Source organism: Neovison vison, chromosome 14 (assembly GCF_020171115.1).
Source record: "Neovison vison isolate M4711 chromosome 14, ASM_NN_V1, whole genome shotgun sequence".
NCBI lineage: Eukaryota > Metazoa > Chordata > Mammalia > Carnivora > Mustelidae > Neogale > Neogale vison.
Window position 1 is genome coordinate 31,678,367 of NC_058104.1, and position 17,570 is coordinate 31,695,936.

The 17,570-nt window shown below is 39.3% G+C and overlaps 2 protein-coding genes across 5 annotated transcripts in view; one reads left to right on the forward strand and one right to left on the reverse strand.

The window, feature by feature from the left end:
* The window catches only part of ERI2 (ERI1 exoribonuclease family member 2), a 97,451-nt gene extending 91,446 nt beyond the window's left edge, over positions 1-6,005 (reverse strand). For 2 of the 3 annotated variants that reach the window (XM_044234228.1, XM_044234227.1), the window contains exons 1-7: positions 5,922-6,004; positions 4,310-4,377; positions 4,141-4,224; positions 3,505-3,632; positions 2,411-2,567; positions 741-841; positions 169-250 (exon numbers count right to left, since the gene is read on the reverse strand). In XM_044234228.1, the coding sequence (XP_044090163.1) occupies positions 169-250; positions 741-841; positions 2,411-2,567; positions 3,505-3,632; positions 4,141-4,224; positions 4,310-4,377; positions 5,922-5,944 (643 nt within the window). In that variant the 5' untranslated portion in view covers positions 5,945-6,004. Of the gene's footprint in view, positions 1-168; positions 251-740; positions 842-2,410; positions 2,568-3,504; positions 3,633-4,140; positions 4,225-4,309; positions 4,378-5,921 lie in introns of all 3 variants that reach the window. The other variant, XR_006382370.1, reaches the window with a different exon arrangement.
* REXO5 (RNA exonuclease 5) overlaps positions 5,818-17,570 on the forward strand; it is a 33,832-nt gene continuing 22,079 nt past the window's right edge. Inside the window, exons 1-6 of one of the 2 annotated variants that reach the window (XM_044234226.1) lie at positions 5,818-5,830; positions 6,440-6,581; positions 11,498-11,610; positions 13,675-13,801; positions 14,905-15,001; positions 16,603-16,746. In XM_044234226.1, coding sequence (XP_044090161.1) covers positions 6,444-6,581; positions 11,498-11,610; positions 13,675-13,801; positions 14,905-15,001; positions 16,603-16,746 — 619 coding nt within the window. In that variant the 5' untranslated portion in view covers positions 5,818-5,830; positions 6,440-6,443. Of the gene's footprint in view, positions 5,831-6,032; positions 6,228-6,439; positions 6,582-11,497; positions 11,611-13,674; positions 13,802-14,904; positions 15,002-16,602; positions 16,747-17,570 lie in introns of those variants that run through there. The other variant, XM_044234225.1, reaches the window with a different exon arrangement.

Below are 17,570 nucleotides of genomic sequence, written 5' to 3' on the forward strand. Positions count from 1 at the left end.
TCCTTATTAATGACATCACCAAAAATAAAAGATTCATATGGAAGACTATAGAAATAAGAAAACTTACATAATAAAATTGAATGACATCACCAAAAATACAAGATTCATATGAAAGACTATAGAAATAAGAAAACTTACATAATCAAATTACTTTCAATTTATACTAACCAGAATGTTCTCGTCCTAAAAATTCTATTCCCACTTCCTGCAGGGCACCGCTCAGTCCTTTTGGTTTTCTTCTATAGAAAATCTAACCGAATAAAAAAAACATATCCAAAAAAAGTTACTATTAGAAAAACTGTGTATTTAAAAAAAAAAAGAAAAACTATGTATTAACACTTACTTTTCATAATTTTTCATTCTATTAGATTTGGAATATGCTTGTTTTGTTGTCATTTTTACATTCTTTAAGAAATGTATTTGTGGGGGTGCCTGTGTGGCTCAGTGTGTTAAAGCCTCTGCCTTCGGCTCAGGTCATGATTCAGGGTCCTGGGATCAAGCCCCACATTGGGCTCTCTGCTCAGTGGGGAGCCTGCTTCCCCCCTCTCTCCCTGACTCTCTGCCTATTTGTGATCTCTGTCTGTCAAATAAATAAATAAAATCTTTAAAAAAATGTATTTATGTGAAAGTTTAAAGTTTAAAAAAATTTTATTTATAGTAACCTATATCCTTGCATGGGATGAAGTTTAATCATTTTTCCATAGAAGGAAAGAGACTATGACCCCATTTTTGACCCTTACCTTGTAAGTTACTCTGAGATCAATCCAAGAATTTAAGAACATGGGTTTTATCAGCTGCTTTCTTTTACACTCACACTCCAGGCAAACCCCCAGGTCCCAGTCTGCATTAAGTATATTAAAATAGAACAAATTCAATGATGCCAGCAGTTTTTATATTTATAAATATAAATTTAATACTATAAATATATAATATAAATAAATATAAATGAATAATATATTTATATAAAATATAAATATATAATATATAAATAATACAATATAAAATATATAATATAAATATAAATCATTTATAAATAAAAGGTTGAAATATTATGTAAGATTTAGAAAGAAATAACACATAGAATATAATATTTATATAAATGACACATTTAGGGGCGCCTGGTGGCTCAGTGGGTTAAAGCCTCTGCCTTCCGCTCGGGTCAGGATCCCAGGGTCCTGGGATCGAGCCCTGCATTGGGCTTTCTGATCAGCAGGGAGTCTGCTTCCTTTCCTCTCTCTGCCTGCCTCTCTGCCTACTTGTGATCTCTGTCAAATAAATAAATAAAATCTTTTTTTAATTTTTAATTTTTATTTTTTTAATAAAATCTTAAAAAAATAAATAAAAATTTTAAAATGACACATTTATATATATACAAATTTATATACATTTTATGAGTATATAGTATACTATCATTACATACTATATACCAAAGTATAATATGTACTATATAAATATAAACTATACTGTATATACTATAACAATATACTATATAAAATGAAACAGGATTTAATTGCTGTTAATATCTAACAATTATTCACTTTACATAATTTACTATTAAGAAATAAGGTTGGTAACTAAGTCTCAAAATGATTTCTTAAATACCCAATTAAACACACTGAGTATCTCAGAAAGAAGAGTAAGGTATCAAATTACAAGGCCTGGAGAAGGTTATCTGCTTTCAACATTCTAGAAATTACTAATGTAATTGAGAAACCAGACATCTTATAGAAACCTAAAACCAAAAATATGACTAGCAATGGCACAGCGTTGCTATCAATGACTATTAATTGCAACGCTGTATCATAGGCATACAAAAGATCTACTTAAATGGCCCATTTTTTCCTAATATGAAAGTATAAAGCAAAGGATGTGAGTGGAATGAAGACTCTTTTTAATTCAAGGTTGTAGAAAGTAGCATAAGAGTTTTCACTAAATCATCTTTGCCTGGAACCAGAAGAACAAAGAAGTACAATCTAGAAAAACTCTTAGGGTTATGTCTTAAAAAATTTTAAAGTATCACAGGATGGTAAAATTTGAAAAACATGAATACATTTATTTTCCTTGGTTAACATTTGTTAGGCACTGAGATTTCAAGTCCTAAGAGGTTAACAAGTACAATTCTTTTTTTTTTTTTTTTTTAAAGATTTTATTTATTTATTTGACAGAGAGAAATCACAAGTAGGCAGAGAGGCAGGCAGAGAGAGAGAGAGGGAAGCAGGCTCCCTGCTGAGCAGAGAGCCCGATGCGGGACTCGATCCCAGGACTCTGAGATCATGACCTGAGCCGAAGGCAGCGGCTTAACCCACTGAGCCACCCAGGCGCCCCAACAAGTACAATTCTTACTACAGATAAAGAATTCACAGTGGTTATCCCACTCATTTATGATTGATAGATACAACTTGTTTTTTACCTGACCAAGTAACAAATGCACATAATTTTACTTCAGAATTAGGCGGATCTGAAATCCCAGTAGCAAAAATAATTTTCTTCTGTTGCTGAATCTTCTGAACCCATTTACAGAATTGAGATAAGCAAATCCTCAGAGGGACTCCTTCCTCTACTTGAGCCTGAGTAAAGTCACAAAATCTGAATTTAACAATCGAATTCCATAATTATTGAATACGTCATTAGCACAAAATTAAGCACTATAGAGGCATATAAAAAAGAAGAGGTCTGGGCACCTGGGTGGCTCAGTTGGTTAAGCATCTGCCTTCGGCACTGGTCATAATCCAGGGTCCTGGGATCAAGTCCCACATTGGGCTCCTTGCTCCCCTGGTTCTCCCTTTGCCCCTCCCCCCAACTCGTTTTCTCTCTCTCTCTCTCTCTCTCTCTCTGTGTCTCTCGCAAATAAATAAAACCTTAAAAAAAAAAAAAAGAGCTTCTGACTGCCAGAATTTAGAAAAAGATGGAAGAGAAACACATGGAAGAGAGATAATATAATGATTAGAACTCTGCAAGATAAGAAAAATTAGGCTGCTCTACCTAAAATCACACAGAAACATAGTAATTAAATCCTGACTGATTTCCATGAAATTAATTTAATTTCCATGAAATAAGTTTGATATTCATTTTTACAACACTATTCTATCTAATTTTTAAAGACTCCAACAGAGTTCTGGAGGGAACATTATTTCTAACAGTACATAAATCTAATTTCAAATGGTATATACTTTTTATTTTCTTTTAAAAACTGATTTCTGAATTTTATTTATTTATTTTTTTAAGGATTTATTTATTTTTAGAGAGAGAGGGAGAGAGAGCATGTGCAGGATGAGGAGAGGGAGAGTGACTCTTAAAGCAGACTCCCCACAGAAGTTGGAGCCTGATGCGGGGTTCGATCCCAGGACCTCTAGATCATGACTTGAGCTGAAATCAAGAGCCAGCCACTCAGGCAGCGGAGCCACCCACGTGCCCCTGATTTCTGAATTTTAATATTTGCATCATACTTTCTTGGTTTGGGGGGGGCAGGGTGAGAAGAGAGGTAGGGAAAAAAAAAGGGCATACCTGTTTTATGCCTGTCAGTTCCATGCAAAATTCAGAAAGAATCGGATGTTCTTGAGGCTGAACATAAGCATGGAACTCAGATTCAATCTCCCCAGTTGATGTGTTCAGCAATACTGCTGGAAATTCAACTACACAAAAAATTCAATTGACACTTGAATACATAATTGTTAAATTAATGCTGTCATCATTCTAAATTAAACATATTTAACCAACATATAGCATTATTAGATAGTCACTAGCTCAGTAAAAGCATATTAAAATGACCAAAGCAGTGTGATATAATAGTTATAATAAAATTGTACCAAAGACTAAATCAGAATATTAAAGTTGTATCTATTTAAAACTCTTGAATATATTTCTACAATTAAATATTAAAACCATATGGAAGTTAAAATGTATTTCTTTTAGCAAAGGTATTTTTTCTGTCACTATACAATTGAGATTTTGTATGAAATTCTAAAATAATTTTAAATACTTTTAGATGTTAGATTTTTGTTCTTTTTTTGTCAAGTCAGGTTTTATAGTAAACTACCAATTCATAGGGTATCTTATTTCCTTTAAACTAATTGCTGACTACTTTATATCTATTAGTGACTCCTCTTGGGCTAGGTTTGGCCATTGGCAGTCCAGACTTACTTATTTCTTGGCTCTGGTGGCGTTTCCCATCATTCCAACATGTTGACTCAAAATCAATGACAATTAAGTAGTCAAACAACTGCTCTGCAAAACAAAGGGTGTCCTTATGGTTTATCAGTGTTAAAAGTGCAAGGATACAAAATGTAAAGAAATGAAGCACAATACTTACTGGATTTGCTTCTTCCTAGATTTCCATTTGCTGGTGCAACTGACTTTTTTCTAATTAATCCAAGCTGCCTAAAATGTAGAACAACCAAGTATGTTCAACAAAAGCATTCACACTCCTGTTTGAATATGCTAACAAACTAATGTTATAACCCTCATTATTAATGTATTTATGTGAGTGACTGGAAATTGAACAACTTTGAGAGCAACCTTGTTTTTTTTAAATTATTTTTATAAACATATAATGTATTATTTACCCCAAGGGTACAGAAGACCTTGTTTTTTTTTTTTTTTTGACAGAGATCTCAAGTAGGCAGAGAGAGAGGAGGACGCAGGCTCCCCGCTGAGCAGAGAGCCGGATGCGGGCTCCATCCCAGGACCCTGGGATCATGACCTGAGCTGAAGGCAGAGGCTTTAACCCACTGAGCCACCCAGGCGCCCCAGACCTTGGTTCTTATATTGACTGCCAAAATCTCTTTTGATTTTAACAGTCATTAAATTTTAATAGTCATTTTACCTGCATGAGCCTCAAAGTTCGTATTTGCAAACTTAAGAGTAATTCCTTCTGCTTTCCTTATTCGGCAGTAAATACTGAGGAAGGTGAGTGATTGCAGAGGTAAAGATGCATTGAAAAGCTTATTTCCGCCTTTTCATTTTTCAAGCCCTTGCTATGTGCACAGACCAGTTCTGAGGAGATAGTGAAGATCCAGTCTTCCAGGAGCTCAACATTACAGCTGGCTAAAGAAAGTAGACCCCCGTGGTAAACTACTATAAGGTAATACATGACAAAGGATCCGCAAAGGCAATACTTGAATTCACAGAAAGGAATGAGCTTCCTTAGGTATTAAGTAAGACAACTACTTTGAGGAACAGGTCAAGCTTAACTAGGCGACACTTCCTGTTGCCGTTTTTGTTTGTTTGTTTTGTTTAAGACCTGTGATGGGAAATGCAAGGAGTTGGGAATAACTGCGAACATTTATCTAATTTCTTACTACATAGCAAGCACTGAGCTCTAGTGATCTCACTTAATCGTCAAGAACTGTAGGAGTTGTTGCTCTCTATTTTTTGGATGAGAAAACGGATTCAGTAATTCGCCAAAGAACACAGATTTGGTCTGTGAAAGCAGAATCGACCAACTCTGAAGTCCATGCTATTTACCACTACATTACAACCGTTCTTTTGAAATGAGAAATGTGTACAGCGTGACCAGGAATCAGGGAGAAGGCTACACTAAATCACAATACGAACTGAACGGGTCACTAGGAAGTGGTCGGGTGAACAGCCTGACGGGGAAGGGGGCTGCCTGAGACCTCGGAACCGCCTACCAGGTGCTGTCACGTCCAGTTCGTTTCCAGAGGCCTAGAAAGGGCTGACAGTGGCTCAAGGCCACACAGTCCGAACCCTGGTTCTTCCACCCTCGCGCAGAGGGCGGCCTGAGAACCTCGAGACCGAGATCCAAGCAGAGACCCTTCAGTCCGGGGCAGACAGTGCAGGTCGGAGACGCCTGGGCTGCAGAGAATGAAAGGTGACACCGCGCGGATGCGCACTTCCCAGGCCCGCTGCGGGCGCCAGCACTCGACCAGGAGCCACCCTCGGCCCAGAAACCCCTCGCGTACCGCGCAAGCTTCTTGGTCGCCATTCCCGGCACTCCTGACTCCTCTGTGCCCAACTGCCGGAAGTCGTTAAACCACCACTTCCGGTCCGTTCAAACGCCTGGCGCGTCTGAGAAGGCTGCGGCGGCGGCGGCTGCGGCTTCGGCTGTGTGCCCGGTTTCTCTTCGGTGTCTTCGGGGCTCGGGGGCGCGGGGCGTGTTTTTTTGCAGGGAAGTCGTCTTCGCAGCAGCTTTTTCCCTCTTTTTCAACGGGCGGAGGCGCGTTTGCGCCGTTGGGGAACCGTTTCGAATCCGGCCTCCAGCGCGGACGGTAAAACCGTTGGTGTCGGTGCGGTTTTCTCCGCCGCGGAACAGGGAGGATAGTTAGCGCTCTCGCTTTTCCGGGAGGGTTGGGAGAGCTCCGTGCACTGAATTTAGGAGAGGATCTGGGGGAGGCTGTAGGCTGTCGAAGCCCCGCCTGCTCACCCGTCCGGAGGCGGCGTTTCCTCAGCTCTCGCCCGTCTCGCTGGTCTTTCTCCACAGCCTCATGGATCCCGAGAGGGAGAGGAGCGGGGGGCACCCCAAGAAGGGCAGGAAGAGGAGGAGGGCCCCGAACATGCTGGTCGGGGCGGCTGAGGCGATGAGAGCCCGTCGGGATCTGGAGGAGAGGCAGCCCGAGGCCAAGGTGAGTAACGACTACCCCAGGTGGGCGGCCCGGGGAGGTGAGGAGGGGCAAGGCCTCCCCCCAGCCGCCTTCCGGGCCCTGCCTGCCCTGGAGGCTGAGGGTTAGCCTCATCCACCCACTGTCCTTTCGGAATCCTGCTTTCCAGTCCGTAAAATGGGAACGATAATGTTAATGCCACCTACCTCAGGGCTGATACGGCTCTTTAAAACTGGTGTGGTGCTCGGGACCCCAAAAGAATGTTCACTCAACAAATGCTTAATTGAGTCTTTTGTATCTTTGCCAGTTCAGGGGATATCCCAGTGCACGAACCCAAAAGTCCCTGCCCTCATGTAGTTTACATGCCACGCCAGTAAGGGAATAATAAGGCTGATGAGCGTCCCTGCGCTGTATTGAGAATTAAATATACGTGGTCCATCCCTTCAGTTATCAGGTTTCTGTTGTCTCTCCTGTGCTGGGCACTGCCCTAGGCAGTTGAGGAACGTCAGTGAATAAAGAGGTTAATACTTCGTTCCAGTGTAAAGAGACCGAAGACAGGCAATACATAGAAATTATACACAGGTTTCCCCCACTATAGGAAAGTAGCAAAGAAGCATTTATTGATTTATGCTGGGGGGTGGGGAGAGGTGATGGGGATTGGAAGCATTGCCAGACTCCCCAAAATAACCTTTGTTAGGTTTTCTCATATCTCAAGACAGATTTTGCTACTTGATGCACAAAATCAAGATAAAGCGCTGATTTTCACTGACACAATTCAAAGCTATGGGGGCTTCATGCTTAGTGTAGTTATTGGGGAAGGAGCTTGGCTGTGCCACTTTGCTTGGGGTGTGCTGCTTTTATAATTGGCTTGTCGTGAAACAAATGCTGAAGGTAAAAGCGAAGAAAGGCACAGTGCTAACAGGTCTCTTGTAAAAGGGAAGTGGCAGAACACAAGCTTTCAGAAAGCTGGGGATACCTGTAGGATGTAAAATGGGAAATAGTGCTTTGAAAAAAAATTTTTTTTTTTTATTTAAAAGGGATTCTTTTTTTGCCTATCAAATTGGCAAAACAACTTCTTAAAGGTTAATATGGTGAAAGTATAAGGAGATAAACCATCTCATCACTCTTTTATTTTGAAACAATCTGAAACTTACAGAAAAGTTACAAAAACAGTACCAGAAACAACACCAACCAGCATTTGAAAGTGATTGCTGACAATGCTCCATGACCACCCACCCGTATTTAATATGTGTTATCTGTAAACAGTGCTGCATAACCACAATGCAACCATCAAAATTTTAAAAAAAAATAACATGGGTCTATTGTTATCATCTTATTTTCAGACCCCATTCAAGTTCCTCAGTTGTTCCAGTAATACCCTTTTTAGCAATAAGATCCAGTCTAGAACCATGTGTTACATTTAGTTGTCTTGTCTTCTTCAATCCACACAATTCTTTAGTCTTTTCATTGACATCTATGGCCTTACTACTCTTTTTTTTTTTTTTTTTAGATTTTATTTATTTATTTGACAGAGATCACAAGTAAGCAGAGAGGCAGGCAGAGAGAGGAGGAAGCAGGCTCCCTGCAGAGCAAGGAGCCCTGCCAAGGCAGAGGCTTTAACCCACTGAGCCACCCACGCTCCCCATTACTACTCTTGAAGAATCCTGTACCAGTTATTCTGTAAAATGTCCCTCAAGTTAGGTTTGTTTCTCATTGATCAATTTCAGGTTATACATATTTGGCAGGAATATCACAGAAGTGGCATTCTTTCTTTGTATTTTGTCAGGTTGTACATGATTTTATTTGTCGCATTCTTGTTTTCTTTTTCTCTAATTCTATGCAGAGATGCTTCCTTGTTAAACTTTTAATTCATTCATTTTTTTATTAGTATGAACTCCTTGCCTATTTCATTCAATAAGTTATAATCCATTACTATATTTACTTTGATGTTCAGAATATCCCATATTTGAACATTAAGCTAGCTTCTGTGTCCTTTGCACATGACCTCATAATTCTTTGAACATTTCCTTACTTTTTGCCACAAAAAGGTGTCCCAGGTTCATCTGTGCTTTTCCTGCCCCAGCACTGGAATCAGTAATTTTTTGGGGGGATGCTTGGTTCTTTTTAGTAGAGAATGACATTTAGAGAGCGCCGAATCCTAACCACTAGACCACCAGGGAGAGAATGACATTTAGAAACCCAAGGTTCTGGGTACGAGATGTGCTCAGTGCTATTGGGATGTCAATACCCCAAAAAGAAAGCTAGGAGATATGTATTTATATATCTGTATACATATATACACACACATACATGTTTACATTTAAATATTTTTCTATCCATACATACTAAAATCTCTACTTGCAATGTGTTTCCACAAGTTTCATTCTTGCTTTCTCTCTCCATGTTTATAATTTCCTTCTCTATTAAGTGAGACATCTGATTTGTCATTACCTTCAATATATTTGACCTATTCTCCATGGTGCCACTGCCCTACACTCCCACACCCTCTTCACCTTGCTTGGGCTCTGTCGTCCTGCACCATGTGCCAGGCCACCCTCCTGTGTGAATGTTCCTGTCACTACTGTGACAAGCTGCTATCCTTCATGTACATGGACACCCTCACCCTGTTCAGGCTCTGAATCTTGTGACAGGCCACTGTTGTCCCTCAGTATTGATGCCCTCCTTTCCTTACATACTTTCTGATATCTGATACCAGCCCTCACTGCTGTCCACTGCCCACTGCATGGATGCCTTCATACCGCTCAGGTTTTGACACCCCACAATGAGCCATCCTTCTCCATGTATGCCGTGGGTAGTCCTAGCTCTCTCCCCTATACCTTCCCTCCTTCCCCTACTCAGGCTCAGACTCTCATACTTGGCAACCATATTAACTCACTGCCACATAGGCCCTACCTACCTCACTTAGTCTCACTTTATCAATCTTATGTTTTTGATTAGTAAAGATAAATTGGTATATTCTTTCAAAAATTAATAGTACTTGTCACAATTAAATAGTTGACCCTTGAACAACATGGGGGACTGGAATGCCAAATGCACCATCATGCATCTACCTTCCTTGCCCTGTGCAGGCCAGAATCCATGTGTAACTTTTGAGTCCCCAGAAACTTAACTACTTAAAGTCAGAAACCTTATCAATAATACAGGTAACCAGTACACCAAAAACCTTACTGATAACATAAACAGGTGGTTAACACATACTTTGTAAATTACATGTATTATATACTGTATTCTTACAATAAAGTAAGCCAGAGAAAATGTTACTAAGAAAAGCGTAAAGAAGAGAATACATTTGGGGCAACTGGGTGGCTCAGTCGTTAGGCGTCTGCCTTCAGCTCAGGCCATGATCCCAGGGTCCTGGGATCAAGCCCTGCATCGGGTTCCTTGCTCAGCGGCAAGCCTGTTTCTCCCTCTCCCAGTCCCCCTGCTTGTATTCCCTTTCTCACTCTCTTCTCTCTCTCTGTCAAATAAATAAATAATCTTAGGAAAAAAAAGAGAGAATACATTTACAGTACTATACTATATTTACCAGAAATGAGCTACGTATAAGTGGGTCTACACAGTTTAAACCTGTGTTGTTCAAGGATCAACTGTATGTGCTTATTTTGACCAGGAACTTACTGGAGAATTTATCCAGGTACACAGGAATGTTTGAAAGGATGCTTATGATACTCTTTATGATTTTTTTTAAAAAACGTGTCATCAATAGGGAATTTTTTCATATATGTTGTCAGTGTTGAGATAAATTTTACAGAATGGACTATTAAAATTGGTGTTTGTTACATTTAACTGATATGAAAAGATATTTACTGATTTAGGGGGAATGGGAGGGTTGCAGAGTTCATTACCAAACAGAATGTATACTCTAATTCTGTAGGGGCAGTATAATATAGAGATAAAGAATTAGGCCCTTTTTTTAGGAGGGAGAAGCTTTAGTGAACTCCCTGTTTCCCCAGAATAATGTCAGATTCCTTAGCTTAGACCGCATTGATCTATGACCTGACTTCCTCTTTTCTCTACTCACAGATCTCTGCTGCTCTGCAACATACCATCTTGGTTCCAGCCAAACAAAATGACGTGTTTAGATACAATGTTCCCCCCTTTCAAGACAACCCCGAATTTTTAATATCAGTGAAGCTATCTCCCAAACTCTCTAGTCCCCAAAGCAGTTAGCCTCTTTACTCCTATACTTTTATAATAGCACTTACCCATAGCACTTACCCACTTTGTATTGGAATTACCTATTTCTGTATTTCTTTTCTCTTAGTAGAATGAACTGGAGAGCATGCATCATGTTTCATTCATTCTGTTATCCCTAGCAAGAAACCAAGTATCTGTAGTAAGGTTTCTTACCAATGTTTATTAAATATAATATTAATAATGTTATATCACAGGTTGTTATTTTAGACCTTCATTTCCAATTAATTAGATCCCTCCTTATATTTGCATATAATTTGCTTTGCTATGATCCTGTTCTCAATAGTCCTAATTTTTTTTGTAATATTTTGTTTATCTATTAGAGAATGAATGGTGGGAGGGGCAAGAGAGAAAGAAACAGACTCCCTGCTGAGCAGGAAGCCTGTTGAGGGGTTTGATCCCAAGACTCAGAGATCATGCCCTGAGCTGAAGGCGGATGCTTAACCAACTGAGCCACTCAGGCACCCCCAGTCCTAATTTTTTTTTTAAGATTTGTTTATTTTAGAGAGATCAAGAGCAAGCATGTGTGCGGGGGAAGGACAGCGGAAGAGGGAGAGGAGCAGACTCCCTGCTGAGTGGGGATTCCCAGCATGGGGGGGCAGTGCTCAATCCGAAGACCCTGAGATCATGACCTGAGTCAAAATCAAGAGTTGGACGCTCGACTGACTGAGCCACCCTGACGCTCCAGTAGTCTTGATTGTTAATGACTTGATATATCTTTGCAGAAAGCCCGCTTATCTACCATTTTATTTGCTGAAAACTGTGAAGTAACCCACGACCAGTTATGTGAATTGCTGAAGTATGCAGTTCTGGGCAAATCCAGTGTTCCTAAACCCAGGTATGAGATGAACTTAAATGGGGGGTATAGACCCAAGGTTTCAAACTAGTGTATAGAGGGTCACATATTCCTTAATTGACATTATTTGTTTGCCATACAGAATGTCCTAAACTTTTTCTTTTTTTTTTAATGGTGGAGAAGGGGCAGAGGGGGAGGGAGAGAGAGAATCCCAAGCAGGCTGCAATCCCAGTGTGGAGCCTGATGCGGAGCTCAGTCTCATAACCCTGAAATCATGATCTGAGCTGAAATCAAGAGTCGGATGCCTAACCAACTGAGTCACCCAGGCTACCCCTACAGTTTTTCTTTGCAGGTGTTGCCAACATTTAATTTGGTGATTCCTTTATTAAAATCCAGGTAATTTATCTCTTCAAAAAACTCTTAAGATCTGGCAATTGTTCCTCTATTCCCAAATGGCAACGATTTGTCAAAGCTGAATAGTAGCCTTCCCCTTATAGATGGGGCATGTATACTTTAGTGTACCACTTACTGGTAAATAAGGCCTGTTTCCCTTATTTACATTATCTGTCTGGCTGCTTTTTGGTTTGCAACCCTCTTGGGAGCTTCCTGGGTATAAACTGATACCCAGCACACTTAATGGAGGGTAGGGAGAGACTGAAGAAAGAGGCAGGCTGCGCCAGGTTGCTAAGTGGCAGTTTTAATAAACCAATAAACCTTGCATATAAGGCTTGTCTGTGGCAGGAGGAAGACAAATGGATCCCTACACATGCCTGCCAAATCTTAAAAAAGTGTGTATAGAGGCCTTAACTGGGTTCAGTCCTATGAACCATGCAGGTATTTTCAACACCACATCACTGTCTCAAGGCTGTGTCCTTGGAGCAGCCTCTGGGATCAGGAAAGATAAGCAGAACCCACATTCCAAGGACAGAGGAGAAGGGGTGAGGAGCCTTAAGGTGCCAGGGCCAGCTGACATATCTGCAGGCAGTCATGTCATTTCAGTGATCTTTCCCAACACCATTTAAAGGCATTTTTGTTTGTAACCCCTAGTCCACTAGGGGTTACCCAATTGAAATACCATGATCATGGGGGCGCCTGGGTGGCTCAGTGGGTTAAAGCCTCTACCTTCGGTTCGGGTCATGATCCCAGGGTCCTGGGATCGAGCCCCGCATCTGGCTCTCAGCTCAGCGGGGAGCCTGCTTCCTCCTTCTGCCTGCCTCTCTGCCTACTTGTGATCTCAGTCTGTCAAATAAATGAGTAAATAAATCTTTAAAAAAAAAAAAGAAATACCATGATCATGGATTAAGAATCCCAGTTCATCTTTTTTGTTCCTTTCACATTAAGAAACAAAGACAATTTTATTATTCTGATATCTTCAATGTCACTGTTAACTTTCTAAAGAAAATTGCTTTTGTATATGTACCAATAAAAATTTTACAAAACTTTTCAGTTTTTCAGACATACCTATGTGAGAGAGATTGACTAGATAACTCAAAAGCCATCTTCTCCATTAACAAATATTACCAGTAGTCTGTCAATTTATCTGAAACTGGCTTTCTTAAAGCTAGTCATGTGATTATTAGCTTAGGAAGGACTCAGCAGGGGCGCCTGGGTGGCTCAGTGGGCTGCCTTCGGCTCAGGTCATGATCTCAGGGTCCTGGGATCAAGTCCCTCATCGGGCTCCCTGCTCAGCAGGGGGCCTGCTTCCCTCTCTCTCTCTCTCTGCCTGCCTCTCCATCTACTTGTGATTTCTCTCTGTCAAATAAATAAATAAAATCTTTAAAAAAAAAAGGAAGGACTCAGCAGCTAGGGATTTTGAGGATATGCCTTTGTAAAATGAGTTTATTTCCAACTTAAAACAAATCGTAATAGGATTTTAAATTTGAATACATTGTGTTTCCCTTGTTATCCTAATTGATTTGAATGCAATAAACAATTATCTTATTTGAATTCTGTACAATAGTAGCTGTTCTTTGCTGGGCAGTCACTGAGTAATGGTAAATTTCATTAACTGTTGTTCACTACTTTTTCTTCCACACTTCCCTTTTGTATGTCTATACCTGACTTGATGATATCACCTTTAGCTGTATTGGTTTGATTTTTCAACAGCTGGTGCCAGCTTTTTCACCAAAACCACCTGAACAACGTGGTGGTTTTTGTACTGCAGGGAATGAGCCAGCTACACTTTTACAGGTTCTACTTGGAGTTTGGATTTCTCCGAAAGGCATTCAGACATGTAAGTTAAGAAAACTTTGTATTAGGGCCTGAGTTGAGTCCTCTCATCCAGAGACTAGTGCACGTCTCAAACTATGCTCTCGGGCAACCTTATTGAATAAGCAGTAGAGGTTGTAGAAAGCAAGAAAGATTAAGATTCAGAGATCTCCTGTTGAGATTAGGTTTGCCTCTGATTTTCTTTGATAATTTAGGCAAAATATTTATTACCAGATTACAATCTATATATAGTTCCCAGGCTGATTCTTCCTATTTTATTCAGGCTATGATGTTTTTAAAAATTATATACTCTATGTAAGTCTGTGTTTTTTGGCCTCCTGACAACATCACAAAATTGGACATCCTTAGAACAGTATCTGGAGCTGAATAGCAGCTGTCATCTTTAGAAGAGGCATGTGCTCCCTGTTTTCCTTCCCATAGCCACCTCCAGTCTTTATTGGACTGTTTCATCCATTTACCTCTGAGGGATTTGAGTTGATGAGTCCTAATCTCTTTGGGTCTCCATTTTCTTTTTTGCTTTCATTTATCAAAGGCTACATACATGCTAGGACCTACATCAGTCATTCTGCATGCATCATCTTTAATTCTTAAAGTACTTCTGTGAGAGAGAAAAATATCTTCTATATGTGAGGAAACTGAATAACTTGTCCAGGTTACAGCTCGAAGTGGTGGAGCTGAAATTTCAGCACAGGTGAGCCTAAGGCTGGAGATCTCAGCCTTTCAGCTTTGCTGTGTCGTCTGTCTTAACTACCTGGCAAGCTGTCCACTAAAGTAATAGATACAGAAGTGCTTTGAAAAATATAAGGGACTTTCTTTTTCTGAGTTACACGTTTGTATAATGCTTGTTTTTGTTTCCGGCGTGTAATCAGAACCAAAGAAAATATCTGGGGGTGGGATAAAGGTGGCTTCACTTACTTGGCCACTCTTTTTTAATTATTATTACCCAGTCACTTTTACACATTAAGGAGATAGTCCTCATTTTGTAATACAAATAGAATAGTTAAGTTCCAAACGTTTCTTAGTACTCAGCGGACAATAAAAGTGCAAGTCTGACAATATTTTAACTGCTTTCAAGCATTTTTATAAAAACTTGGTATGTACTTACAGAAATTCCGCTTGCCACCACCATCATCTAATTTTCTTGCTGATATCATTGGACTGCAAAAGAAGCAAACAACAGGGGATCTATCCAAGATGGTGGGAGGTATGGTTGTGACTCTAGTTTGATGATTTGCTCATTCTAAAAGACATTATGGATATGCTGTGGGTTTATCGGTCAAGTTTATACTTGCAAACAACAAAGGTCAATTCTAACTACCTTAAACAGAAGAGCAGTTTTTTGTTTTTGTTTTTGTTTTGTTTTGTTTTGTTTTTAAAGAATAAAATGAAGTACCTAGGGAGGATAAAGAGCAGGAACCATATAGCCAATATTCATGTCCCAGGAGCCATCTGGTTAGGTGAGATAGAAAAGGCTATCCCTGCATATCACTTAACATTGGACTCTTAGAAATTACTGTGAATAATTTTTAAACTGTCAGTGGGTCTTTGTACCTACACGAGTGCACAGATGGGAGGGAAGGTCTTGCCTTTGACTAATGTAAAGGACATCCTTAATACTACCCACAGTGGGGAATAGGCAGAAGGTTTAGATGCCAGCCATCTAAAAGAGGACTATCCATGATGGCAGTGTTTTTCAAACAATGGGTTGTATCCATGAGAAAGTTGTAGTTAACCTTCGGTTTTCAGGTAAGTGATGCAATAGAAAAGAACTTGTTAGAGTTCTTTAGATATAGTAAGGTAAGTATTGTTCAGTGATGCTTTTTTGTGTGTGTTCAGAAATAGTTGAGTTAGTTACATTGAGGAGACATGAAAAAGTGGTGAGGAGTAGCCAGGGATTCTTATCTGCTCTATCTGCTTTCTACTGAATTTTTTTTTTTTTAGATTTTATTTATTTGACAGAGAGAAATCACAAGTAGGCAGAGAAGCAGGCAAAGAGAGAGGGGGGGGATGTAGTAGAATCCGATGCAGGGCTTGATCCCAGGACCCCAGGATCATGACCTGAGCTGAAGGCAGAGGCTTTAACCCACTGAGCCACCCAGGTGCCCCAACAGTCTTGAATTTTAGAATTACTTTTCTTTTGGCTCCCCATACCCAGTCTGCATAGCTCATTCCCTTGGTTCCCATGAATATCTATTCACTTGTCACTTTATCAGAGAGGTCTTCCCCGATTATAAAATATATGACAGTAATCCTTTTCCTGCCTCAGTCATCCTCTCCTCTTTTCCCTTCTTTATTTTTCTCTGTAGTCCTTATCTTTACCTGACATATTATATATTTTTTTATTGTCCCATCTTCCCAACTACCTTAAACAGAAAAGAATTTCTGTTTCAGAAACAATTTCAGTCCACGGAGAATTTTGTTGACTTTGTTCATTGAGGAATCTCAAGTGGGTAGAATAATGCCAGGCATATAAGTACTTAGTAAAAATTTGTTGACAGAATTGAATTATTCTCTCACTGTGTTCTATCAGTTTTTCTTGTGTACTCTTTTTTTCCCCTTAAGATTTTATTTATTTTAAGAGAAAGAGACAGAGTGCAGGCTGGATGGTGGTCAGGGGAGTGTGAAGGAGCAGAGGGAGAGGAATAAGCAGGCTCCATGCTGAGCACAGAACCCAATGGGTTGATCCCATGACTCAGATAACAACCTGAGCAGAAATCAAGTTGGACACTTAACAGACTGAGCCACTCAGGTGTCCCTTCTTAAACAGACATTCTGACATAAGTTTAATTGTTCTTTTTATTTCAGGGTCTTTACCTTCTGCCAGTTCAAAAGTCAGCGTCAACCTGCAGAATGACCCTGTTATTCAAAAGTATGGCTCTAAGAAAGTGGGCTTAACCAGATGCCTTCTCACAAAGGAGGAAATGAAAACATTTCACTTTCCATTACAAGGTTGGTTTATATTTAATCTGATATTTACATTTATATTTGGTTTTATATATATACATATATATTACTTATTTTTATATATAAATGTATTTTTATATGTTTAATATGATGATATATTTAATCTGATATATGTGTGTGTGTGTATATATATGTATATAAAATTTAGTTTGAAAATAAACTACTATGGCACTGTCTATATCTGAAAACCCATATCTTTCAGTTTATCCTACTTATTATTTTTTTAAGACTTAACTAGCAATTATTTTTTTAGTGAAGTATTGGTGGTTGACACACAATGTTATATTAGTTTCAGGTATACAGCATAGTGATTTGACAGCTCTGTAATTTTGTTGTACTCAGTAAGTAGCTGCCATCTGTCACCTTCATTTATTTTCATTCAAAAGATATTCTATATATGGATATGCAACATTTTATGCTTTCATTAGTTGATGGACATTTGGGTTATTTCTACATTTTGGTTATTAAGAATATACTATGAATATTCAGGTACAAGTTTTTTTGTGGAAATCTGTTTTCATTTTGGGGAAGTATATACATAGGTGTAGAATTGCTGGGTCATATGGTAATTGTTTAACCTTCTGAAGAACTATCAGACTTTTTCCGGAGCAGCTGCATCATTTTACATTCCCTCCAGCAATGTATAAGGGTTTCAGTTTCTGTACATTCTTATGAACAACTTGTTATTCTCTTTTTTATTGTATCTGTTAAGGTGGTGTGAGGCAATATATCATGATTTCAATTTCTATTTCTCTAATGGCTGATGATGTTGAATATCTTTTCATTTACCATCTGTAAAATGGAGTTAA